The 25,787-nt window shown below is 38.0% G+C and overlaps 1 protein-coding gene across 1 annotated transcript; it reads left to right on the plus strand.

Annotated features, from left to right (window-relative positions):
• Nucleotides 1-128: 128 nt before the first annotated feature.
• On the plus strand, nucleotides 129-15,855 carry LOC111587606 (tyrosine-protein kinase CSK-like). The gene is made up of 13 exons (XM_023297624.3): nucleotides 129-558; nucleotides 6,461-6,563; nucleotides 6,656-6,769; nucleotides 6,862-6,974; nucleotides 10,709-10,928; nucleotides 12,153-12,246; nucleotides 12,383-12,448; nucleotides 12,844-12,943; nucleotides 13,031-13,121; nucleotides 13,202-13,275; nucleotides 13,956-14,151; nucleotides 14,242-14,328; nucleotides 14,794-15,855. The coding sequence occupies exons 2-13, from the start codon at nucleotides 6,549-6,551 to the stop codon at nucleotides 14,977-14,979; spliced, it is 1,356 nt and encodes a 451-aa protein (XP_023153392.1). The 5' UTR covers nucleotides 129-558; nucleotides 6,461-6,548; the 3' UTR covers nucleotides 14,980-15,855.
• Nucleotides 15,856-25,787: the final 9,932 nt, after the last annotated feature.

The following is a 25,787-nucleotide window of genomic DNA, read 5'->3' on the forward strand; positions in this document are numbered from 1 at the left end:
GATTGATGATCGTATTCCTTCAACTTGGCTGAAATGCATCGTTTGATCGCCTATTTTTAGCCGGACTGTCATTAACGCGCATGTGCAGTGCAAAATCAAGGTGGGGCAAAGAAACTTGAATGTTTCTGACGGGGAAAAGGAGCAGAGCAGACTCGAATCAGTCTGAGACGCTTTTAATGAACCGCTGCGAATCATTTTGTGGCTGAAAGCTTGTCTCATTTTCCTCTTGAGACTGAACCATCATCGAGGCAGCAGTGACAAACCTGCACTGAGCTTCTGGTTTCATTATTCAGTCTGCTTTGGAAATAATGCTGACAGGAGACGCTCCAGCGGACCGTCTCAGCTGGTTTTGTTGATCTGCTTTTGGACTTCTGAAGCTTCACCTGAGACACGTTTCACTTCCTACTCATCAGGATTTGATGTTTTTCAGCCTCGACTGTCGGTGTTTTATTCCGTGAATGGGACTTTTGCGTGCAGTGGTTCAGATGAAAACGGACGTCGGGAAGTAGCTGGATCACCTGTTATCGCCTCAAATCGCTTGTTTTTACCTGCGAACAGGTAAGATCTGAAGTTTGACACTGCCTTGAAGTAAACCTTTCTAAGATATAACATGTGGGCCAATCAGCGGGTGCAGTTTTTGTAATTTTAACCAGACTGACAGCTCTGATGAAGATAACTTTTACCAGAATGCACTGGAGTGTGAGGTACATACTGATCTATCCAGACTAAGCTTCATCCAGTGGTTGCATCTCAAATTTATTCACAGGAAAGCTAACACAGATTGGGTGATTTCTAGACACACGAGGCCTTCCTCCTTCAGGTTTCTGCCACTGCCTCTGACTTCCTGGGGTGAAGAAGCTGCATCATGCAGCTCCAAACATTGTTCTGTCAGAACTTGTCAGATAAAGGTGCTGATAATGAAGATAATCTGCTTGGGGAGCATTAATCACAGCTGTCATGGAGCTCGGGACCTTGACACTTAGTATTTGAAGCTGCTGCTGGCTTTCTAATGCTATCTGCCCCCACAGAAATGTGCACAATTTCAGCAGTGGTGTTATTAAATGATAATGCCTCTCCTTATTTAATGTTATTCTCATTTTTAAATATGCCAAAGAAACCAGTGCATTAAAAAGTGCCAAACAGAAAACAAAAGTTCACTAAAGCAGCTAGAGAGGAACCCAGGAACCTCCAGGGTCTGCTTCAGGGTGATGCCCCTCTGGATGAAACAGGACTTCCCTCCTTTTCTGTAAAAGCTACACAGCCATAGTGCTTTTCCCACCAAGGATTCTTCTTATAGAGTGCGACAAAACTGTCAAGAAAGCTGCTGAAACGAGGTGAAGATAGCTAGTGAAACCACAGCAAAGCATAGCAGCTACTCTGTAATGTGTCATGCGTGGCTGCATCAGCAGTGCAGCTTTGCACTGCATAGTGTGCATAACTCTGCTGCAAGGAAGTGTCCGTCTGCTGCTCACACACAGCAGCTTTGACTTATATGGTGCTTTTTTTTTTGGTATGTTTACTCGATAAAAGCAACAGTCCCAAAAGTACCATCAGTGTGAGGAGGCTCAGTGTGTCATTTGAACTTTGGATTGCAGTAAAATTCAAAGTTCACTGTGATGGCTGGATGCCAAATTAAAGGGGATTGCCCTGACTAGCAATCATTGATTTTTCTCTTCCTGCTGCTCTCAAAACAACTTTGTTTCGCAGAGTTAAGCTTTGTGTTTATTTATGATAAACAGGTGCTATTTTAGGTGCACCGTGTAATTTGTTTTCATGCCTGTATTACAGAGTCTCGCTGGAAAAAGTGTCAGTCATTAAAGTGATACAATGATAGCTTGTATTGCAGGGTGAACCGCTGGACTCGTACTTCCTCTCTCAGATCCTGCAGACAGTTGTTTCAGTGAACCGCGCTGCTGCACCGGAGTCCAGCTGTTGCCCTGGAGGCAGAGGTGATTTCCTTCTCCGAGGAAAACATCTGCCGGGCCCAGCTGGGGGAACTGTTGGCATGCACGCCTTCTCTCTCTCTCCTTCCATTCTTGCCACTCATTGTGTCTGTTTGTGTACCTGCGAGATGAAAGCTCAGTGGATATGGACAGAAATCATCATTTCCTTGTCTGTCCCCTTGTTCTGCCACCCTGCTGCTGTTATAGTGGTGATAACAGGGCAGCAGCATCAAAGCAGCCACACAGTATCCTGAGGCTGGAGGGTCAGGATGAGGACCGGATCATCCTGCTGCATGTATTGAAGGAACTGGAGCATAGAAACACACACACAATGCTCAGTGTGTCGCTCACTGGTTTAAGTAGTTTTCAGATCCTTTACTTAGGGAAAATTCAGAGTACAGTAATGTAAAAACACTTCATTACACTTTAAAATGATGGACATGTCGCATAAAAAGAAACTTTTTTCTAAGGTTTACATCCCCAAAACCCAAGTAAAGTACCGTACTTCCCAACGCAGAGGATATCTGTGGTGGTCTATCTATCTTTGTTGTTGTTTAAGTATCAAAATCACACATGATGGTTGTTTTGGAGTGAAAAACATCACTTGATTGTATCGCTTTTGCAGCACTGTGCTTTCACAGATCCTGTCTGCAGGTAGACGAGGGAGTGGCAGATTCAAACAAGGTCAAAGAAGATATTTCTGCATTCCTGTCCCGTCTTGCTTTGTGTTGTTCAGACTGCGACTGACTTGCATAAGACAAGAGTCAGCTGTTGATCAACAGGTTTGGTTTGAACAATAGTATTGTTATGACTGACAAAAATATGCAGGATTATACTGTCTTGGCTATGAGAGCTTTGAAGTGATAGGATTTGTCACTATTTATCAGACTGTTAAGTTTGGACTAATAGATCGTGCTGTTTGTGCTCTTTCCTGACTCCATTTAGGTTCATTGTGTCAGTGAGTTTGTTGGTTTCCTGTTGCTTTCAGGAGTTAATTTCCTGCATCACTTCTCTAACAGACACTATCTCTCACTCAGATGTACTAATTTGTGCTTTGCGTGCACACAGTCATGCCATTGTTGAGTATTTGTGAGGTTTTGTTTATCTGTATTCAAAGTAGAATTCACAAGCTGATAAGGGAGCAGTAAAAACAAGTTGACTGTACAGAACTTGCAGAGTAAAATTCCCATTTTCAGCTGAATCGAACCATCGCTGCTCACTGAGCAGACTGATGATGATGATGGACTTCTCAGTGAGACCGAGGTCAGTAGAAACTTGACCGACTCACAATGACAGTCCTTGTGTGCTTCCTGAAAAGAGCAAGCTGTGGTTCCATGTGGAGCTCTCTGGAAATGGCAGTATGACTCTTTGACAGACTGAGTTCTGTCCCGTTCACTCAGCTGCTGGTGGCCTGTTGCTGAGATGCATTCAGTCTCCTAGCACAGATTAATTAAGAAGTGCTCTTGTGTGGCAGCTTTGGCCCCGCTTATCCATTCCTCTCTTGGCGAGATCCTTCACCAGGGACTCTGGTTGGACATATTCTGTTACAATCAACAAATTCTGATGGCTTTGCTAGTTTCAGAATATCATGAGCAGACTTTCCTGTTTCAAGGTATAAGTCACACTGACGTAGATGAAATGTCAGACGTATTTGTAGCAAGTAGCAACATGACTGTAGGCATGTCATTATTGTTTAAACATAGTGTCCAAACTTTAAACATAAAGTCAAAAAATCCTTACATCTGATTTTGCAGTAACTGCCTGAAGGCTGCAGCCCACTGACATCAGAAGATGCTTCATGTCTTCTCTGGTGATGCTGTCTCAGGTCTTCACTGCAGCCACCTTCAGCTCTTGCTTGTTGGCCAATCATATTGAGATTAGGTGATTGAATCAGCCAGCCCAGGATATTTCACCTCCTCACTTTGAAGAGCTCTTAGTTGATCTGACTGTATGTTTAGGATCATTGTCGTGCTGCAAGATGAAATGTGGTCCAGTGAATTTTGGTGTGTTTGACTAAATCTGGGCTCACAGAATCCCTCTGTATTTAACTGCATTCATCCTGAGGCACCTATGGGCTCTTTTGTGCATGAAATAACATTAAAAGAAAACAAAGCTGCTTACAACTCATTTAGTAGCCAAAAATGCCCAATAACTTTTGAACTCTTTGTGAAAAGGCCTATGTCTTATACACAGCTCTTTCTATGATGATATAAACCAACTCACATTAACACAGACATTTGGCACTTTAATGTAACATCCATCGTTCCATTTTAAATTAAGTGTGATGAAGCACACAGCCCAAAGGAGGAAAAAATCTCTGTCTGGGCTGGATCTCATCAGCTATTAGATGTTTTTGTGATGAACTTTTATTCAGATTTTCATTGCATGCAAACACTGAATCTTTGTGACTTTAGTGAACCTGGGACTTTACTTCTAGCACCAGCAGATTTACATTTTTAGTGAAGTGTCTCAACATTGAACACTGCATTCTTTTGTGAAATTTAGTCACACTTGCAGCATTCCAATGTTAAGAAGGTATAGTTTAGTTAGTTTGCATGCTAAGCAGAAGAGCAGTCAAGGAGCACAGTCCTCTGAGGCCGATTCCTCGTGTCACATTGCTAAAGAAGATGATTCAGATCAGCACCAAAATGTATCAATGGAGAAATGGATTCTTTGTTTGAGCATACGCCACCTCTGTACCACGTTTCATGAAATTTAGCCAGGGCATTTTTGCATAATCTTGTATTCAGACAAATAGTCAGACTGACAAATGGCACTGAAAACAAACCAGCTCTGAACCATGCACAGCAGAGGCTGATGGGAGTGTCATTTGTTTCATGGGTATTTAGTCATCAACCACAGTATTGGACTGAAAGAAAGTTTTACTTGACGGTGCTGCTAAAGGGAAAGTCACAGGATCACCATAACTGTTCAGAAATCATCCTCAGGGCACCTTGAACACATGTACAACGTTACATAGCAACGCATGCAATGGTTAGTTAAGTTATGTCAGTCTAGATCCAATGGCCTGACCAACAAACCAAAAGAGCCATCCTCAGAGCCACACCTCTGACATCGCTAAAAATATTATATCTACACAAAATGTTTTTTTTTTTTCTCGATTTCATTGCATACTGTTTTTTCCTTGTGTAGTCCTGGATAGTCTTAGACTTTCAGCACTCACTTTGTTGGAACTACTACCAGTTTGGTTTTCTTTACAGTGTTCTCTACAGTCTCACCGGGCTGCTGTGGACTTATGTTCTTGTTTTTCTTCTTGACCCCCTGCACCGTGTGAAATGTAACAGAGGAGAAGGGCTGGGATGAGCAGAGAGGGGCAGCTCTTGCTGGGTTGATGGCTGTGGGAAATGTGTCCAGATGATTTTGTCCCTTGATACAGAGGACAGCTGCAGTACTCTGTAGGGGACAGCATCGGTCACACCCTCATCATACTCCGTCATGAGAGTCCTCTCTCGGACACATTAGAGTCTCACATTTGCTCTCTGTGAAAAGGCATAGTATGTCAGATTATGTTTTTGAATGAAGACAGCTGCTTTTTAAAGGTTAAGAGCAGAGAATGTGTTGTATGTTTCAAAGCGCCCCACCCTAACATTGGAATATTCTAAGTCTGGGATGTCATATAGGAAGCTGACTACACATGTCAAAGGATGTGACCTCATGTAAAGTGAGTTTATCAGAGCCATTATTTTCCCTGAGCTCTGACCGCTGAGCCCTGCCACCTCTCCCTGGGAACTGATAGAGAAAGAGAGGAAGTGGGCTTTTTGGGGGTGGAGGGAGCAGAGATGTTGAGCATGACTTAATCCACAGGTCATCATTTAACTATGTCGCCTCTGCTTGGATTTGTTATGTATGTATTATGGAAACAGAGTCCCCGGGGTGACTCAATCCTACGGTTACTGTCGCAGCAGCTGCTTTATTGACATAAAGAAACTCTGGGCTGGATGAGTCCCTCGGGCCTGGTCAGATCTCACCACAAGTTTGCATTCCAGCGTTGGAAAAGAGCTATCTTGATTCCTACAAGGCCCCGTCGCTGGGGCTAAGATGGAGAACCAGTATGCGGCTATTTTAGTTCAAAATGAAGCAGATTTCAGTAAGAAATGCAAAGTACATTAAGTTTTCCTCCTTTTATTGATTATATTATTTTCAAATTCAGATTTCTAACTTTGCATCTGGTGTTATCGATTCATTAAGACACTGAAAGTTTCTCTTTATAAATACAGTTGCCCTGCGTCATGGAAACCTTCTGCACCAGTTGTGAAAGTGTGATTTAAAAAAAGAAGACTTGTTATTTCTGCTTTCTGTATGAGGGAGTTATTTTTACCGTCACTGACTGTACTGAGTCTACTCTAGTGCGCTCTGATGATGGCTGGTCTGTTTGCTATGCACCTCTGCACAGTGAAAACCACTAATTCATTGTCTTTCCTGAGAATTTGTTTGTGGTGAAGTGAATATTTTTGAAGTCAAGGCTTCCTACTCACTGACTCTGTTTCTCTTTATAGGCACTGTGCTGTACATGCGTGTGTGTTTACCAGCTCTAATGGTAGCAGCTAGAAAACCTCGCCTGTGAGAGGATCCAACCACCTCACCATGACAGAGGTCCAGGTAAGACTGACCAGTGGTGCAATTTCCAACTTGGATACACCAACAAAAATCATTTTCTTTTGCTAATGTGTGATCTATCCACTCGGCTGTAGGTTCCGTGGCCGCAGGGCACCGAGTGTGTTGCCAGGTACAATTTCAAAGGCACATCAGAGCAGGACCTGCCGTTTAATAAAGGAGATCTGCTGACTATCATTGTTGTCACAAAGGTATTGCTTTATATGTTACATTTCTGGATGATTTCTGGTGAGAACAAAGTACAGAAGGACCTAGTTACTATGTTATTTATATTTTATTTCAGGATCCAAACTGGTACAAAGCCAAAAATGCTGCTGGTCGTGAGGGAACAATTCCAGCCAACTATGTTCAGAAACGGGAAGGTGTGAAATCTGGAGGCAAACTGAGTCTAATGCCGTGAGTACACAGATTATGGCGGTTTATGTACCGTAGTTCTTATAGCTATTGTAGTTTTTTCTTTTTGAAGCAATCAGGATTAGGCTAATGTATCTGCTGTGTAAATCTCCTGCCACCACACCAGCTTTGTATGGTGTTTGCAGCGACGGCTAAAATAGCCTGACTTCGCCCATTTCCTATGGCAATGTGGTCACAGAGGGCCGGTGGCCTATTTGTCGTGGCAGTGACGCTGTAGTTGTCTGAATGGAGACCACAGTTTGGTTGGTCTGTGTTGTAATTGCAGTGCGCTTGTGTCTGCTTCCACCTCAGCTTTGCATGAATTCTGCACAGTTTCCTGTTGTTTCTTTTCTATTTCAGACTGAAGTAATCTCAAAAATCTCACCGTTTGTCCACGTGATCGGTTTCCGGGTTCATGCATGAGCATATGTGTGAATGACAGGTTTATTTTTAGTGCACATGATCACAAAATTAAGTCCTGAATGACTTCAGGGAGGCAAAAATACCCACAGCCAGTGACAAAAACACACACACAGTTAATACAAAAAAATGAATGACGTGACACTGGGTTCTTACAGGATATGACAAAACATATCCTGTAGGAACCTAGTGCAAGCGCTACATGAGCTACCTCCAGCACAGTCTAAGTTCACGTGTATGTATGTTTATAGACATATGGTGTCTAATTTATAGATACAGAATAACGTGGCTGAGCATCCTTCCTCTTGTATAGTAAGAACTTCTTTACAGTTTAACTTCAAGAACAACATTAAAAGAACAGTCATGAATTGAAGAAACTGATTTTATCACATCACATGCAGTTCTCAGTACAGTAAATATCACCAGTAAAGAATACGAGAGCCAAATATTAAAGGGCATCTAGAGGCTCCGTAGAACAGGTAGCTTTATGTCTGCAAAATGACATCCCATAATAGTGAACCGAAAAAGCAGCCGCTTCAACAGAACTCCTCCTACAACAAAGAGGGAAGCTGCTTTTGTTTCTTGTCTCAGCTTTCCAACAAGGTTTTTCTGTGTGATATTTAAATAATTTTTATAGAGCCACATGCAAATGCATTTACTGCACATTCTGAAGCTACATTTAAATATGTGACCTTTTAAATAATAAAACTGGTCACAGTGGGTATGCAAATCAGTGGAAAACATATACCTGGGTGCTGAAAACAGTATTTGTTTTATTTCCATTAAAGGCCCATTGAAGGCCAATGATAACACATAGGGGTGATTAATAAAGATGAAAAGATGTACAGAAACTAATCAGCCACACGAGTCCAATTTGGCAGTAACCTTTTATGAGCCATTAGGAACCATTAGTTTGATTTATGAATTTGATTTATGATGATGATGATGATGATAATCTTTGGAAAAATATGGAATGACAACCTCCAATAAAGGCTGTTGATGAATCTCCAACAATGAAAGTATAGTGTTTGCCACTGTTGGAATTCCTAATTAAATCTAGAAGCTGTGATGGTGTAAGAAAAGTAATATAATATCTTTACAGGCAATTTGTTTAGCTTCAGCATTCTGGAGATAATTGTATCAAATAGCTTTGTTCTGATCTTCGTCGGGCATTTCATACAAAATGCTGCCAATATATATATGCACACACAGAAAATCTGTCATTTCTTGGAACCAAGAAATGGGTCATTTCTTCCCACATTAAAAAGTAAAACTTAAAAGCAGTTTTCCATACAATGAGCTTGCAGAAAAGTGCTAAATATTAGCTGCACAATTTTTTAGAATAAAAGAGTTGTTCCATCTCAAGCTATGAGGGACCTTCTGCTTGATCGTCTCGGATTTATATGAAACTTTTTTGAACATAAAATCTGCGTATGTGTAAAGGTGTTTGTGAAATTCTGGCTTGATATATCAAGTATATCCCAATATAATTTCAAAAAAATGCCTGTTGCTCTACTTTCAGCTTGTTTTTTTGCTTGTTAGAATTTGAGGCCATGTTTTTCACAGTTATGTCACGTCATGCTTTTGATTTAGAATCTGCAATGTTGTACAAACAGATAAAATACAGAAATTTAAAAAGTGTTTTTGGTTGAACTTTCTTAGCTGATTGTGCAGGTATGGCAAGTTGTACCACAAAAACAAAAGTACTGGTAGATAATTTAATCCAAACAGAGTTATGAAGTTTCATAATGTTTCTCCAAATACTAAGAAAATCATTTTGAATACTAGCATATAGCATAGTGTTCAGTTATTTCAGACATCACCTCTTCAGCCAAAAGCAAGACTCTGCTACATACTGGAAGAGATTTTTGTAAGTAAACTCTTAAGCAGTTTTTAAGAACATACACGTACTCACACTTTGACTTTCTATACTGTGTTCACTTGTGACTTAGGTCTTAGAGATCAAGTTTATTTCCAACAGAACAAAAAGGAAGAGAACCTATTTGGATCCAATCAAACAATTTCCCCAATGATCATTAGAATAAACTGACAACTGAAGTCTTGCTCACATAATTACATCACAGTACCAATGAATATGTGTCAAAACATGAAAATTTCCTATTAAAAATATCCCAACACAAAACCACAAAACAAATCTTCTCCAAGCCAAAGTATATGTCTACAAAGTGAGATATGAAAATGAAAAATATGCCCAATTTTTAAAGAAACCATTTTCTTTATTATACTTGGAGAACAATTTTTAAAATTCAGAGCTTTATTAAACTAGGATTAAGCCTGGTGCAGATGTCATCAGTTGGCTTATGTGTCATTAATTTTTCTGTTAATTTGTACTCAAACATGAGACTTTTTGCGTTGGCTTGATTTATTTATTTTTTAATATTTCGACTCACCCATAATCAGAGATTATTTGATCTACTTGTTCAATATTGCACACTCTTAATCAATGACATAGTGAGAAACAGTGAAACTTTCATGCTTTTGTCTTCATTAGTACTTGAGATTTTGTTATTCAAACATAGACTAGAAGTTCAGTGTGATAACATCTTGAATGTGGGTTGATGGGCAGTTATCTCTGAAAGTTCTTGATATATGAAGCGAAATTTCACAAATATCTAAATGTTCGTTTTCTATGCTATAAAAATTTCAGGCAGGTCAGAAATGGCCCGAATAGGAGATACTACAAATATTATTTAAAGAGCAAACCATGAATTATTACACTGAAATTAACAAAATCAACACAGAAAAACCTTACCTCTCAAACTGACAATAAATAGAGCAAAAATCCATCCAGCACACTCTCAGTCTCACAGCAACTTGCAAGAATAAAAAACATTACAAGAAAGGAAAATATAAAAACTGTCAAGGCAGGACAATTTGAAAATTAGACATTATGCTCACGGCAGTTTCATCCTTTTTGCTTCCATTAAGCACTATGTAATGAAAAGATTACATAGCACTTACTATATATGCAGGGATTTTTAAAATAAAGTTGCACTACACCATAAAAACTGAAAAAGAGACAAGAGTAAATAAGAATGAAAATGAATCAGTTATCATCAATGACATATAAAAAGAACTGGGTTAAACAGGTTGAAGTAAAATGATCTAATAACATAAATGTAAAATGCTGTTATGTTAACTAGAGTCAGCAGAAACAACATCTAGATCCATGTATCATCATCATTCATACTGTTTTTCATTCACAGTGATTTCATTAGTTTCCTATAAGTTAACATAAATGTGAAAAGTTATACTGGTCTGTTTTTAGTCCTGATCAGTGGCTCTTCTGCTTGCAGATGGTTTCATGGGAAGATAACTCGGGATCAGGCAGAGCGGCTGCTGAACCCCCCTGAGACGGGCCTGTTCTTGGTGCGAGAGAGCACCAACTTCCCCGGCGACTACACGCTGTGTGTGAGCTGCGACGGTAAGGTGGAGCACTACCGCATCATCTACCTCAACGGCAAGCTCACCATCGATGAGGAGGGCTACTTTGAAAACCTCATGCAGCTGGTTGAGGTAAGACATCAGATGAACTTTCTAACATCTGTCGTGTGGAGTGTCAGCCTGCTGTGTGCGCTGAGTTCTAGAGTTCTCGTGTAACTGCGCCGCTCCAGAGACGACGTACAGTTCCTGGAACATGTAATGAACAGGAAGTGCCAAAGAGGAAGCGAACAGTATGCTGAGGTTCAGAGTTCTAACCTCAAAAAGACACTCGGCCGCTACTCCGAAAGTGACTCCTTTTCCTGTATGAAATGCCTATTTTGAGCTGCAGCATACTACATAGTGTTCAGAAGAAAGTCCATTTGTGTGGAGAAGTTCAGAATGACCTACTGAAGTTTGTCAGTCATCCATTACACACCATGTTATGCTCAGTTTGACCAGACAGCCCTCTATTGGCCACCGTTATGTACTGCTCACTGAGTTTTATTTAATGCTGGTGTGTTTTTTTGACATGTATTTTTAACTGAAGCTCTCTCTGTGTTCACAAAGGTCTTTCTATAAATTAAAGCCAGAACACCAAGTTGACAGAACAGGCAGAAAATCAAAAGGAAGACAACAAGAGCAAAACAACAATAAAACCGCAGCGGTTAGACATGCTAGACTCTTTGACAGATGTCTAATAAAGATTAAAGATTATTTATCCACTTCTTTCCATGAAGCAATAAAGGGGGACCAGATTTCAATAAAATCTTCAGAATGCATAAATATGTCCAGTTGGATGGGATGTGACAAGGCATTTAGATAATGATGTTCTGAATGTGGTTCTAGTGGATTCTGGTGCTGTAGTGTCATTTTTTAAAAATCTTTTTAAAGGCCATTAGCAGTAAACAACATTGGACACCATCAAAGGGATGCAAATGTGATATTTCCACAGTATTTTCATGTGTTTTGCAGGGCTGAACAAGCAATTAATTGTCATAGTAGTGATTTGAAACAGTGCAACTAGCAGAAAAAGCTGTGATCTAGGATATACACAGCTGAGACAGGGTTTACTTTTTTACTATTAGAACTTTATTTAACTTGACTACAGAATGTGCAAAGCTTAGATGAGGCTACTGAGCCATCAATGACCTACCAGTTTTAGAGAGTTTTTTTTTTTTTATTGTGATTACTTTATTTATCTTAACACGGTCACAGTTTTGACCATAATTGTTCTTTCTCCTGTGTTAGAAAAATTGTAATGAGATATTTTCTCCAAATTATCCAGCCCAGGTGTCTTGTGTCTTTCATTGATTTTAGCACTACACCAAAGATTCTGATGGTTTGTGCACCAAACTAATCAAGCCAAAGCTGGAGGAGGGAACAGTAGCAGCTCAGGATGAGTTTTCCAAAGGTGAGTCTCAGTTTGTCAGTTCTTTCTATTTCTATGCTGCTTCAACACTGTATTTTTTTTTTTTTTTTAATCTTTTTGGTTTATCAGAAGCATGAATTTGCCTCATCTTCTTATTTTCTCTTTAAATAACCAACAGGTGGCTGGTCGATGAACAGAAAGGACGTCAAGCTGCAGCAGGTTATTGGAAAAGGAGAATTTGGAGGCAAGCATGTTTACACTGCATTGTAAAGGATGTTTGTGGCAGAAATCGGATGCAAGATATATTATGGATATAGGAGTTTAACAAGTATACATAAAGAGCTAGCAGAAGTTTCATGGCATCCACTGTAGTCAAATTTTTGTCTGAAGAACCTTGTTTAGTAAAATGTTTACACTGGAATGCTTGACTCAAGAGCATTTTTTTGTCCCGTTTAGTATAAATACAGATAGTTTTTTTAATGTAAGCACATTATTGAGTAATTGAGTAATAGTTGACATTTAGCTGGACTTGCTATTATGTGTCGTACCTGCTGCATTCTGTGTTTTTTCAGCTCATGATCATGTAAATGCAGCTTCACTAATAGTTCCTGATCGGTCCATTGTTTGTGATCATTCCAGATGTCATGGTGGGAGACTACAGAGGGACCAAAGTAGCTGTGAAGTGCATAAAAAATGATGCCACAGCACAGGCCTTTATTGCAGAAGCTTCCGTCATGACGTAAGCAAATGAAATATCTTGTCCTTGTTTTTTTGAAGCACAAATACATCCAAACTAACCGATCTGAATGCTGTTCTCCTGCTTTAGGCAACTACGACACGATAACCTGGTACAGCTGCTCGGAGTGATTGTGGAGGAGAACGGGAGTCTGTTTATAGTTACTGAGTATATGGCCAAGGTAGGTGTCTGACTCTCTGATCATTTGTAACATCCAGAAAACTGTCATGAATGTATAACATGGATGTTTTTTGTTTTCAGGGTTGTCTGGTTGACTACTTGCGTTCCAGAGGTCGGACAGTACTTGGTGGAGATGCTCTTCTAAATTTTGCATTGTGGGTATTTCTGCAGTGGTCTATAATGCATACTTTTATACTGTGTAGTTCATGCAGTGATGCTGTGGAGCAATTAATCATGAGCATTTTCTGCTGTATAAGCATGCTCATTAGGATGGGGGTGATGAGATTCTCTGATAACTGCATAAAGAGTACATCCAGCTGTTAAGTAGTTGTACATACTCCTACAGCGTGATGATTCTGCAAAAAACTGTTTTAATTATTTGTCTTATGAATCTACAGATCAATGACTTAAGTTGAGCTGGCTACCCACTTCCATGCTCAACTTATGTATTTAGATCTTAACATTTTCATTATTTAAGCTAAAAATGACCATGTTTAAACAAGGCATGTATGTCAAGAAGAGCAGCAGGGTATTTGTCAGTTTCTTGCTAGTCTACACATTGATTGGTGCCGATTTTGCAGCCTCAAAAGCAGCAGTAAACCAGTAAATAAGGAGAAATTACAAAGGAAACCAGTTGGTACATACATCAAGAAGCTGGAAATGTATTCGGTCTGTTTGTAGGATGAGCACATTTTAGATGAGAACCACTAAACATCGTGTTTTTTGCAAGAGAACTTTACAATACAGCCTTAAGATACCCATGTTTACCAGCATCATCACCTAAGAATGTGTTTTTCACATGCCTGAGCTCATCCACATTACTTCTCTTTAACAGAGACGTCTGTGAAGCCATGGCATATCTGGAGGCCAATAACTTTGTGCACCGAGACTTAGCAGCCCGAAATGTTCTCGTGTCAGAGGACAACATCGCCAAAGTCAGTGACTTTGGTCTGACCAAAGAGGCGTCTTCCACTCAAGATACAGCCAAGCTGCCTGTGAAGTGGACAGCACCTGAAGCCCTGAGAGAAAAGGTACACAGATGTAGGACTATTCTGAGCAGCAAGCACTGCCATGTATATGTGAAAGAAACTCTGATCTTTTTTTTCCATCTTTATCAACAGAAATTTTCCACCAAATCAGATGTTTGGAGCTACGGGATTTTGCTTTGGGAAATATACTCCTTTGGCCGAGTCCCCTACCCAAGAATTGCAAGTATCAGTATTTTTCAGGGCAGTGGCATATAGTAAAAAATATGAAGGAATGATGACCTTGAACAAAGAGAAAGATTCTCTAAATAGCAATGCATTCACACTAATCTTTATGATGCTCATAGACAAATGGTGTTATGGCTTTCTGACTTTTTTCTAGAAGATCCAAATGTACATTGTGTATATTGTGCAAGAGTTTTTAGTTGTTTTTTAAAATTTTTCGGAATGTACATACCTGACAGAGAATTTCTTGGTTACTACAAGATTTTGACAGGAAAAAATTTATTTCTTTAATTTAAAAAAAAAAAAAAAAAAAAAGTTAAGTAAGCTATTCTTTATCTTATTAAATTTATGTTCAACTAGTTTCACAGTTTGCCTGACATTTCAAATTGTTAGACCGAATAGTTTCACACTCTGTGATCAAATTTAGTTATCGGTGTGTGAATACTTTGCTCTTTTCTGCAGCCATTAAAAGACGTCGTGCCTCGAGTGGAAAAGGGTTACAAAATGGACTGTCCAGATGGCTGCCCTGAAGTTGTGTATAACATCATGAAACAATGCTGGAACCTGGATCCCGCTGCTCGACCGAGCTTTCAAATGCTGAAGGAGTGGCTACAGCACATCAGCCAAGGGATGGGAAAAAAACAATGAGAGATCTGACAGAACAGACAACAAGAGTGACTTTCCTCTTCCTTCATTTTGACCACTGGGACCACAATCTGGGATGAAAAAAAGTCTCAAGACCTGTATTATTTGGCAAATTTCACAACAAATGGTATTTTCATCAACTCTATTCTTCTTAGTGACGTCCTTCACGTCAGGATGTTCACACAGCAGCCACTCTTAATGGGCATCAGGTTCGTCATGTCTTCCTGCACTCTGTTATTAAGAGTGAATGATTAACTGTCATATCGACTCGTCTTTCCCTAGACACAGTGCTGCCTCAGAGCCGTAGTGCCTTGACATGTCTTCATATCTTTTATGTCCTTTACACTGATATCTTTTGTCATATTGAGTGCAGCCTTTAATTTTATAAACTTGTAGAAAGTAACATCATTTGACTCAGCTGACTGAATCCACAGTATCCGTTTAAACAGGAAAGATGCTTCATAAGTAGAAATACAGTTTTGATACGTCGTAACTTGCTGTTATTATTGTTTGCTTTTTTTATGGTTTCCAGGTACACCTTTTTGCATGAATGTGGGATTATTTTGTTTAAAAGACTAAATTTAAATAACTGTAATTATGCAACTTTATTTTTTATTGTTGAATAATATTAAGTGCATAATTCCTACTTTCTGATCCCTCTGTAAGTAAAGAAGCACCAGTAATGCCATAACAACACTCTGCAATTTGGTAGATGGAATTTTCATAACCAAACTTTTCCAAACCCATCATAAAGTGTTTTGCAATGCAAATCTTTTGATCTAATCAAACTATGGGAATTGTGTATGCAGGAGAAAAAGAGAATGTTAATAAACGTAGCGTGCTGCCATTTTTGAGAATAAAAAAATAGTTTTGAAAATGTTTTGCTTGAAGATTTTTTTTAACATCCTTTTTAACATCTGAATTTTATTAAACGTTTTTGCCATTCATAAAAGACCTAGTTTTTTTTTCATAAAAAGCAACGTATCAAACTTGAAGTATCTAAAACAAGACTGTAATATTACACAAATACGCTACCAAACTGTTACAAATGATACTGTATACTGTGCCCCCCCCCACACACATATTTGCAGATCGCCTTTAAGTAGTAATACTGTTTCTTACAGTGAAAGTTTAAATGTACGACTTTCCCTTTCATTTTTGTTGTTTCCTATTACTACTTTTAGGATCTGGATACTTTACATACTCTTTTATGGACTCAGTGTTGTTTGTATTTAAGATTTGTCAATTTTAAGATTTTAGGATATTTTACTTCCATGCATTGTCTCCTTTCAGAGTAGTGGAAAGAAAACATGCATTTAGATGTTCATTTTCGGTCCGTGTACGGATCTGGTAATTGGATTTTCCGTTCTGAAACGGGTATTGAAAAACAAAAAACGAGTGGTTATTTGATTTTCGTTTTAAAATACAAAAATTAAAATTGAAATACAAGGCGTTTTTCTATTTCATGATCAAAAAGGGATATACGATTTTTTTTAAATGCTTTGATTTTTGTTTTATATTTAGAATAACAAGAAAGTAAAATCAGTAAGAGACAGAAACGAAAAAAGGTCAGTTTTTTCATTTTCTGAGACCGGAAGTGGTCATCAGCAAGTGTGGAGCCAAACAGAGTACGGTGCATAGACTGTATATAAAATTTTTTTTCGTTAGTTTTCATGGTCAAAATGAGAGATCAGGTGGCCGATCTTAAAATAAATCAATATTGATTTTTTTTAATAGAGCGTTAAAGTTTTGCGAAGCCAGGGGGCGGGACTACTTGATTGACAGTCCGGTCTGGAATGATTGACAGGTCCTATGGAGGAGGCAGCAGAGACTCTGCTCTCCTCGTTTGGATTATTTCTGATATAATAACAGTTGGTTTATTTATCGGTGTAGCAGCAGAACATTTTCCACAGACAGTTTTCCTGCCCGTTGGCTTGTTTTAACCAGTTTTCTACCTTCGGCTGATTCTACCAGCAGACACTGAAAGGACTCTGATAGTTCGGTAAGTAAATGTTTATTTTCGTATCGCTGCCGCTTTTAATGCACTTTATATGCAGCTTTAGTATCAGATATAATGTGTGCCATGCACTCCAGACGTTGGTGGAGTTTGTTTCAGTGTGTGTTGACCGGAGAAGAAAGTCAGCATAGTAAATATTAGCTTTAATGTTTGCGATGCTAACCGAGCTAGCTGCTCAGTCGTAGCCTGATTAAAGCTAGCGTAGCATCAAGCTAATGTGTTGAGTTTCATGTAAACAGCTGAAGTGTGTTGTGTTCCTGTAATGTGGTTCATTAAGTTCATAAAACTGTGTCTGGTTGACATTAATGTAACGTTCAGGAAACTTAAATGTGATTAACAGTAACGTTTATGTTCTAGTTGTCAGTAATCAGCTTTAATTTGACACTAAAACAGACTGATAGTTTTAAATGACATCAGTTTCATTAATTTGTTGAAAATTGTCTCATTTGTTGTTATGATGTTGCTGCTGATTCATTAAAAGCAGATGATCCGTGTTGAAGATACGTTTAGTTCTAGTATCAGAAGTACAAGAAGGAAAATGGAAGTTTAGTTCTGCTACATCAAAGATTTCAAGATTAAAATAACTAAATGAGTCTTTATGCCTCAAACTTTATTTTTACAATAAAGAAATAATGAAATAATCACAGATAATAAATAGCAGAGAGAACCTGAGAGAATAATTTCCTGAAAAGTCTGTGAAGGAAAAGCAGCTTTTTTATCCTGAAAGATCAGAATCAGCTCCAACATCTGCATCTGACAGCATCAAGTCAACCAGAAAGAAAAGAAAAAAGAAAATGACTTCTTTCTGATCGCATCTGTTCCGCTGCTCACAGTCTGCTGCTGCTCACATTCTTCACATTTATAGTCCACTTTTAAAAGTTCAGAAGACAGGTGCTCTGCTTTGAACTGTGACGATGTCGTCGGTGATGTGGAGAGTGAAGTTTCCGTTTCACCCACAGCGTGCTTTAGGGCAGCCAGGTCGGACTTGATGTTTGAAATACTGACCGACAGCTCAGATTTAACTGTCTGTAGTTCCGTTTTGATGGGTGTTAAACTTTCACTCAAAGCCGCCAGGAGCTGAGTCTTTAAAATAACCGCTGTCTCGTTACAGAGTGAAAGTAGCAATTCCTCCTTAAGGTCAGAGATTACAGCATCTGAGGGCCTCTTCAAAAGAAGACGTAGTTGATGAAGGCGTTCTGGAGCAGGACCAGAAAGACCACGACCAAGCAGCCTTGAGATCTTAGGCAGTGTCTCCCTCAGGTGGGTGTCAACAGTGTTCACGGTCAGGTCTGTGGTAATCCCGTCAAAAAACAAAACAGAAAAAAAATCTAGATTATAAATCATCATGTAACCAAAGCACTCTGTGTATAATGCCATAGTATAGGATGTAGTTCAGAAAATGTCAAAGTATAGTATACTTTTCAAGAATAAGATAGTATGGCCTGTAATTCATAGTATAGCATGTCGGCAAAAAAACCCAACTGATTATTATGTGGTTCAAAAAGTGCAAAATGATAGGATGTTGCCTAAAATTGTCATGTATGATATGTGGTTCAAAAAATGTCATAGTGCAGCATATTGTCAAAATAGTATGTTTTTCAAGAAAACATCAGAGTATATGTCATCTAAAAAATGCCATAGAATAATATTTCATTGCACAAGTAAAAGTATAGTAATTTTTAAAACTGTTCAGATTCTTATGTTGCTAAAAAACAAAAAAAACTAAAACTAAAAAAACAAAAAAAAAACGTCATAGTAATATGTCAATTTAAAAAGCCTATAGTATAGAGTGTCGCCCAACAAACATCATAGTATAGCATGTCACTCTAAAAACGTCATAGTATGGCCTTTGGTCCAAAAAACATCATAGTATAGCATGTCGCTCTAAAAATGTCATAGTATAGCATGTCGCTCTAAAAATGTCATACTATAGCATGTCGATCTAAAAACGTTATAGTATAGCATGTCGCTCTAAAAACGTCATAGTATAGCATGTCGCTCTAAAAACATCATAGTATAGCCTTTGGTCCAAAAAAACTTCATAGTATAGCATGTCGTCCAAAGAACATCATAGTATAGCATGTCACTCTTAAAACGTCATAGTATAGCATGTTGTTCTAAAAACGTCATAGTATAGCATGTCGCCCAAAAAACGTCATAGTATAGCATGTCATCCAAAAAACGTCATAGTATAGCATGTCGCTCTAAAAACGTCATAGTATAGATGTCGCTCTAACTATGTCATAGTATAGCATGTCGCTCTAAAAACATCATAGTATAGCATGTTGCTCTAAAAACATCATAGTATAGCATGTCGCCCAAAAAACGTCATAGTATAGCATGTCGCTCTAAAAACGTCATAGTATAGCATGTCGCTCTAAAAACGTCATTGTATAGATGTCGCTCTAACTACATCATAGTATAGCATGTCGCTCTAAAAATGTCATAGTATAGCATGTCGCTCTAAAAACGTCATAGTATAGCCTTTGGTCCACAAACAGTTGTTTTGTCCTGGCTGTCTGAAGTAGGTGAGGAGCAACACCAAAACAGTCCAAACGCTGGTTTCCAAAGGGTTAGACGAGTATTTATTTGAAAGAGTAAGTTTACAACAACACAACATGTGAGGGGGTTAAAAGCAAATGGGTGGTAGTAAAATAAAAATAAATCAACAGAACTAAAAGTGAACTTCATGTTGACCTTGATGGGCATTCCAACCAGGAACAAAGTAAAAGATAATCAATACGAAAAAAAAAACTCTGCCTGTTCACCTCTTCAAGCCCAAAAACACACCGCAGTAGCACCCTAAACTAAAACTACCAATGGGGTTTCCTGTTTTCTTTTCTGAACAAGTCAAAGGTCTCTCTCTATCTCCCCACACATGCACCAACCACTGGAACACAGCCACCAAAGTTCTGCCGGGCCAGCTCAGCTTCCCCTCAGAAGAAGTTCCGCCAGATGAAGGAGCCTTTTGAGAGGCAGCTGGCATCGTGATTGGACTGTACTTTGGTCTGTTCCAATCCAGCTTCAGCTCCAGAGACGGCAGGTGGGACGAGTCAACGGAAGCCGGGTGGACGAAGACATGCAGCTGAGTACAATCCAGAAAACAACAGAGGAGGAGTGCAGTGGCCCAGGGCCAGAACAACCAGAGTAGCATCGTATGTCTCTTAGAAAACATCATAGTATAGCCTTTGGGATGAAAAAACGCCATCATATACATCATATATTGTACAAATAACAAGTCAAAGGAAAGAGACATACATTGTAGAATTGTAGTAATTGTGGGCTGACTGATTTACTGATTATCAGTATTTTATTTTTTTACTGATTTACGGTAATAAATACATTTAAAAATGGCGCTACTTTGGCTCTGAACCTTTATCTACCTGTGGTCGCTCTGTCTTCTGGAGTGATTTGTTATACGTCATGAATAAAACTCCTTTAACTTAACATCTGTAAACAAAACAAAAACGTATCAACAAAGTTTTCTGTTAAAGTTTGTGTTCTTGTAAGTTTAACTCCAAGATTTTAAATACTTTCATTTACTGCAAATGAATATCCAAATTAATATACTCCAAATGTCTCACTAATAATCATTATCAGCCTTGAAAACCCACAATACACCCCTTTATACTCGACCACACTTAGTACAGTCCGGTTACCCCTTCTATAAATCTGCTTGGAATCTTCCACTTCCTGTTTGTCAAAGTGGCCTTCTACCTGAACAGGTTTTGTTGGAGCTCATGCAACAAACATTTTGGGTAACTGCACTTTAATATGGATGGATGACACTGAATTAGAGTCTGTTTCCATGAGACTGAGTTAAGATGTGTAGCTCTGTCATTAAATAGGAAATTATTTCTCAGTATTCACAGAGAAAAGTCTGAAATGTTTGCTAGGTTAGCGTCCCACATGTTCTTTGGCTCAGCTAAAGCTAACTCTCTCCAACTTCTGGATCTCTTGAGTTGCTTGTTGTTAAAATATCTTGCTGTAGGTGCTGAAGCTCAGAAAGTCTGAGATGTTCGTTCAATATAAGCTCATTCTCAAGTCTTATCTGAACTGTCCTCTTTTGTTTGAACTTTCCCGAAACTTAGGAGTTAATGACACAGCAGCACATCCAGACTCAGTCTCATTTATGTAGAGATTAAACTTCAGTGTCATTCATTGATGTTAAAGTGTAGTTTTTCAAATGTTTGTTGCACATGCTCCCGACCAAACCAGTCCAGGTGGAAGACGATGTGAAGAGAAAGCTCCAGAAGATGAATATCACACATTTACGTTGGAAATGAATGTCCTTTAATTTGACATTGTCATGCAAATGATGTTCAAATCTTTGAGTACTTTGCTGATGTTTGTTTCTAAGTGTTTTTTGACACTCGGCCCCAAAGATTAAAACCTTCTACGGCTCACAAGCTGCAACAATTCACACATTATCAACTATCTTTCTGACTAAACTAAGATAAAAAGTTAAAAACTGCCTGATTCCTGCATCATGAATGTAAATCTTTTTGGTTTTTATGACAGTAAACTGAATATATTTGGGTTTGACATTTTATAAACCAAAACAAGAAATGAATTACTGGAGAAAACAATCAACAGATTAATGGACAAAGAAAATGTGTTTTCCAACATATATGGCTGAATTACTCCAACATTACAATATACATACAATTTGAATTCAATTTTATTCATATAACGGCAATTACAGGTCAAATTGTCTGAAGACACTTAATTTTTACATTTTTTGTTATATTTAAAATATGACAACGTAAGAAATTTTAACCTCTTGACTAATCCAATTTATTATTTGGTTTTTAAGAGACTAATCGACAACTAAAATAACTTTCTCCACTAAAACTAATAAACATGAGGTCAAATAGAAGGAACAGTTTTAAATACTGCAGTCCCACGATGACAAGAATAAAGTTTGTCAACAAAAACTAAATCTGCTGATGGATTCCATTAAAGTCCTAATAAATGATAATAAAGTGTGATACTAAAGGTTTGTGATGCTAAAAATGTCAAAGTAAAGATATCAAGTTGAACATCTGGATGGAGGTTGATAAAAGTTGACCTTCTTTCATTTCTCTGGAGCCGACTCCATGGATTTTATGGATGGTGGTTAAAGACCTGCTCTTCTAGTGGTCTTCCTTCTAGTCGCTGTAAAAAGTCAGTCCATCCTGGCTGACTTCAACACCTCTTCATGACAACTTGTTCTGCCTCCGACCTGGTGGAAACTCCAGAAACTCGGGAAAACCTGTGGAGACTCGAAAAACTCGTCGGCCGGGGGAAGGTGTGGTGGGCGGTGGGGGAAGGTGGGGGAGTAGAGGGGGGAGGCCGCCACCCACCTCCCCGCCTACTCTCCGCCCTGACTCCACCCAGACTCCGCCTTGGCTCTGCCCATGTGGTCACTTCGGAAAGTACGATGCCAAAGGGACGACGAAATTATTTCTTTTCATCTGATCTGTAGCTCAGTGAGTTAAGGATTTGCCTGTGGAGCTGCAGGTCGCTGGTTCAAGACCAGACCCTTCTTAAATTTTCTCAAAATCCTGACAAAGACAAAGAAAGAAAAAGGCCGGTGGTGGGTCTTGAACCTGCGACCTTCCACTTGGTAGCCTGTCTTCTTATCCCCCTGAGCTATTCGCTCAGATACAAATTCTTCTTTTTTTTGCGCATTTATCATCTATTTTTTGTCGTTTTCGAGTTTTTTTTTTAACTTGAGTCTCGACTCGACCGTTTTTCTCAGGAGGTTGGACTTCAGCCTTTGTACTGGAGGGTTGAACCCTCAGTTCCAAGACTTTCCAAAGCCTCCACACCTCCCGAGTCCTCAGGACCTGAGCTTTCACACAGTCTGTGGACTGAAATTTTCTAAGTCCCACAGTAGTTCTCTGTTAGTTTGAACCTTCAGACAGTCCGAGGACTGAAATTTTCTAAGTCCCACAGTAGTTCTCTGTTAGTTTGAACCTTCAGACAGTCCAAGGACTGAAATCCTCTAAGTTCCTGAGTAGTTCTCTGTTAGTTTGAACCTTCAGACAGTCCAAGGACTGAAATCCTCTAAGTTCCTGAGTACTTCTCTGTTAGTTTGAACCTTCAGACAGTCTGAGGACTGAAATTTTAAAAGTTTCTCACTACTTCTCTGTTAGTTTGAACTTTCTGGTTAACAGAAGCCTTAAAACTTGTGACCATGAGTCTTGATTTCACATTTAGACCATCCATCTGAGTTCTTCTCAGACCTTCACCTGTGGGTTTTTTAGAAATCTTCAACAAACTTTGATTCTCTTCACTGAACAGTAAAGTTTGTGGAGATCAGAAGGTAACATTAGTTTGATAAATGCCTTCAACTACTAGTAGACTTTATCTGGAAAGCAGTTTTCTGAAATGAGTTCTTAGTAAATCTATCCACAATCAAACCAAGAACATAGAAAGAGGAAATGTTTGAAGAAACAACTTGATGTTTTTGTTTCAGACTAGAAAATGCTTTAAGACCTTTGTCTTTTTTTGCTCTTTTTGATCCTTTTATTGTCTCTTCTGTTTAATTTGATCTTCTAAAGTCTAACTGGTGTCTTTTGAAATGTTTCGTCTTTAGTTTGATTCTTCTTAAACGTTTAGTTTTGCTCTTTTCTCACCTTTTATTCTTTTCTAATCACTGATTTGATTTCCAAATGTTTTCTTTTTAATGTTTAATTATTTTTTTTCTTTCCCAATATTTAACTTTTCGATTAAATCTTTAAGGTTTTTCTTTTTAAATGTTTTACCACCTTTTAATGTTTAATTTTCTTTTTAAATGCTTCATTGTATTTTCTGTTTAATTCCTATTTGAAGTTTTATTGTCTTTAAGATGTAATTTTCTAATTAAACATTTAATTTTTTAATTAAATGTTTTGTCTTTTTAAAGGTTTAATAATCTAATTAAATGTTTTGTATTTTTTTAAATTTTTAATATTCTTCTTGTTTAATTGTATTTTTTAAATGTTTAATTATGGAAAATATTTTATCTGTAATTTTTAATATTTGTATTTTAAAAATTTTGTTTAATTTCAGTTACATGTATTGTATCTTGTTTAATTATCTAATTCAATATTTTGTCTGTTTAATATAATGAAATTGTATTTAATGTTTAACTATATTAAACAGACAAAATATTGAATTAGATAATTAAACAAGATACAATACATGTAACTGAAATTAAACAAAATTTTTAAAATACAAATATTAAAAATTACAGATAAAATATTTTCCATAATTAAACATTTAAAAAATACAATTAAACAAGAAGAATATTAAAAATTAAAAAAAAAACATTTAATTAGATTATTAAACCTTTAAAAAGACAAAACATTTAATTCAATAAAACTTTTAAAAAGAAAATTAAACATTAAGTACAATTAAATTATATTAAACAGACAAAATATTTAATTAGATAATTAAACAGAAGATACAAAACATGTAACTATGAAATTAAACAAAAATTTTAAAATACAAATATTAAAAATTACAGATGAAATATTTTCCATAATTAAACATTTAAAAAATACTTTTTAATAATAAAACTTTTTAAAAGTTTTATTGTATTAAAGGCTTTTTTCCTTTGATTTAATTGCTTTTTGTTATGTAGTTTATTTCTTTAATCTTTTTCTGTCAAGACTTTAACCCCAGCCTTACAAATGAAATAAACCCTTAAATCACAATGAAAATACTTCTGTTGTCACAATCATGAGTTAGTCAATTATTCAGTTTATCAATTCAACTTTATTTGTTTAGCACCTTTTACACAGATGACAAAACTAAACAAGCAAAGACAAAAAAAAACTATGCTAAAACTATGATTAAAACTCAAAAACATTTTAAAAAAATAAAATAATTTAACATGGTAATAAAATATGTTGTGTCCAGGGGATGGAGGGAGTTTATTGAAGTCTTCTTGGGCTCACATGGGAAATCATTTAAAATATAAACTTGATATTCAGTCTAAGGAAACTGCAGAGCGACAGAAGAACCAACAATATCTCCTGTTTTCTCCTTTAATGAGTCGACTCTTCTTGTGCTTTCAGACCAAAGAACTACAGACTCTTCACAACCTGCTCAAACTCTTGGTACAGGACCTCACCACACGGGTCAAGAAGGTTTCTGTCTCATTTCTACTCTGAAGCTCACCTTCTCCTGCTCAAACTGATGACAAATGTTTCTGCTGCTCTAAAGTCTGGTCTCCAGAACTTCCTAAAAACTCTCAAAGTCTCTTCTACTGCAGGTTGCTTTGTAGAACTGTTGGAGAAAACCTCACTAAACCACATGGAGGGGCCTCAAGATAGTCGTCCAAATGAAACCGTACAAAAACCAAACTAGCACAACCCAAATGCTAAAGTCTCCTGCAGCCTACCAGAGAACCTCTGAGAACAGAGAATCAGGACAGGAACTCTTACCTTCTGGACAACCAACGTTGGTTCTCAAACAAGAATACAGAATGTGTCTGACCAAAAACCTCTGAAGACTCACTACAGCCAAGATAAAGACACAACTCAGCTGTACCAAATCCACTAATCACTGCACACATTAGCACCATGTGCTAACTGTGGCTAAAGAACCACATTCACCAAGACAACTATCCAGTACAAAGCCCTGAAACACACCAGGAAACACATTAAAGACGATTTTACTGCTGGAAGCTGCAAGCCAACGCCTAAAGAACAAACTAAAGCAACGAAGCCAAACCCGGTTCACTGGTGAAGAGAAACAGAGGAAATGTTTCACTGCAACCAAATAAAGCAGGAAGACACCGAGCTGCTCAGGTGTTCCTGAT

The sequence above is a fragment of the Amphiprion ocellaris genome, chromosome 3, assembly GCF_022539595.1.
Source record: "Amphiprion ocellaris isolate individual 3 ecotype Okinawa chromosome 3, ASM2253959v1, whole genome shotgun sequence".
Taxonomy (NCBI): Eukaryota; Metazoa; Chordata; class Actinopteri; family Pomacentridae; genus Amphiprion; species Amphiprion ocellaris.

Coding starts and splice junctions, on each gene's coding strand:
- LOC111587606 (XM_023297624.3), top strand. Junction 6,770..6,861: donor CTATCATTGTTGTCACAAAG/GTATTGCTTTAT, acceptor ATTTTATTTCAG/GATCCAAACTGGTACAAAGC. Junction 13,276..13,955: donor GCTCTTCTAAATTTTGCATT/GTGGGTATTTCT, acceptor TCTCTTTAACAG/AGACGTCTGTGAAGCCATGG.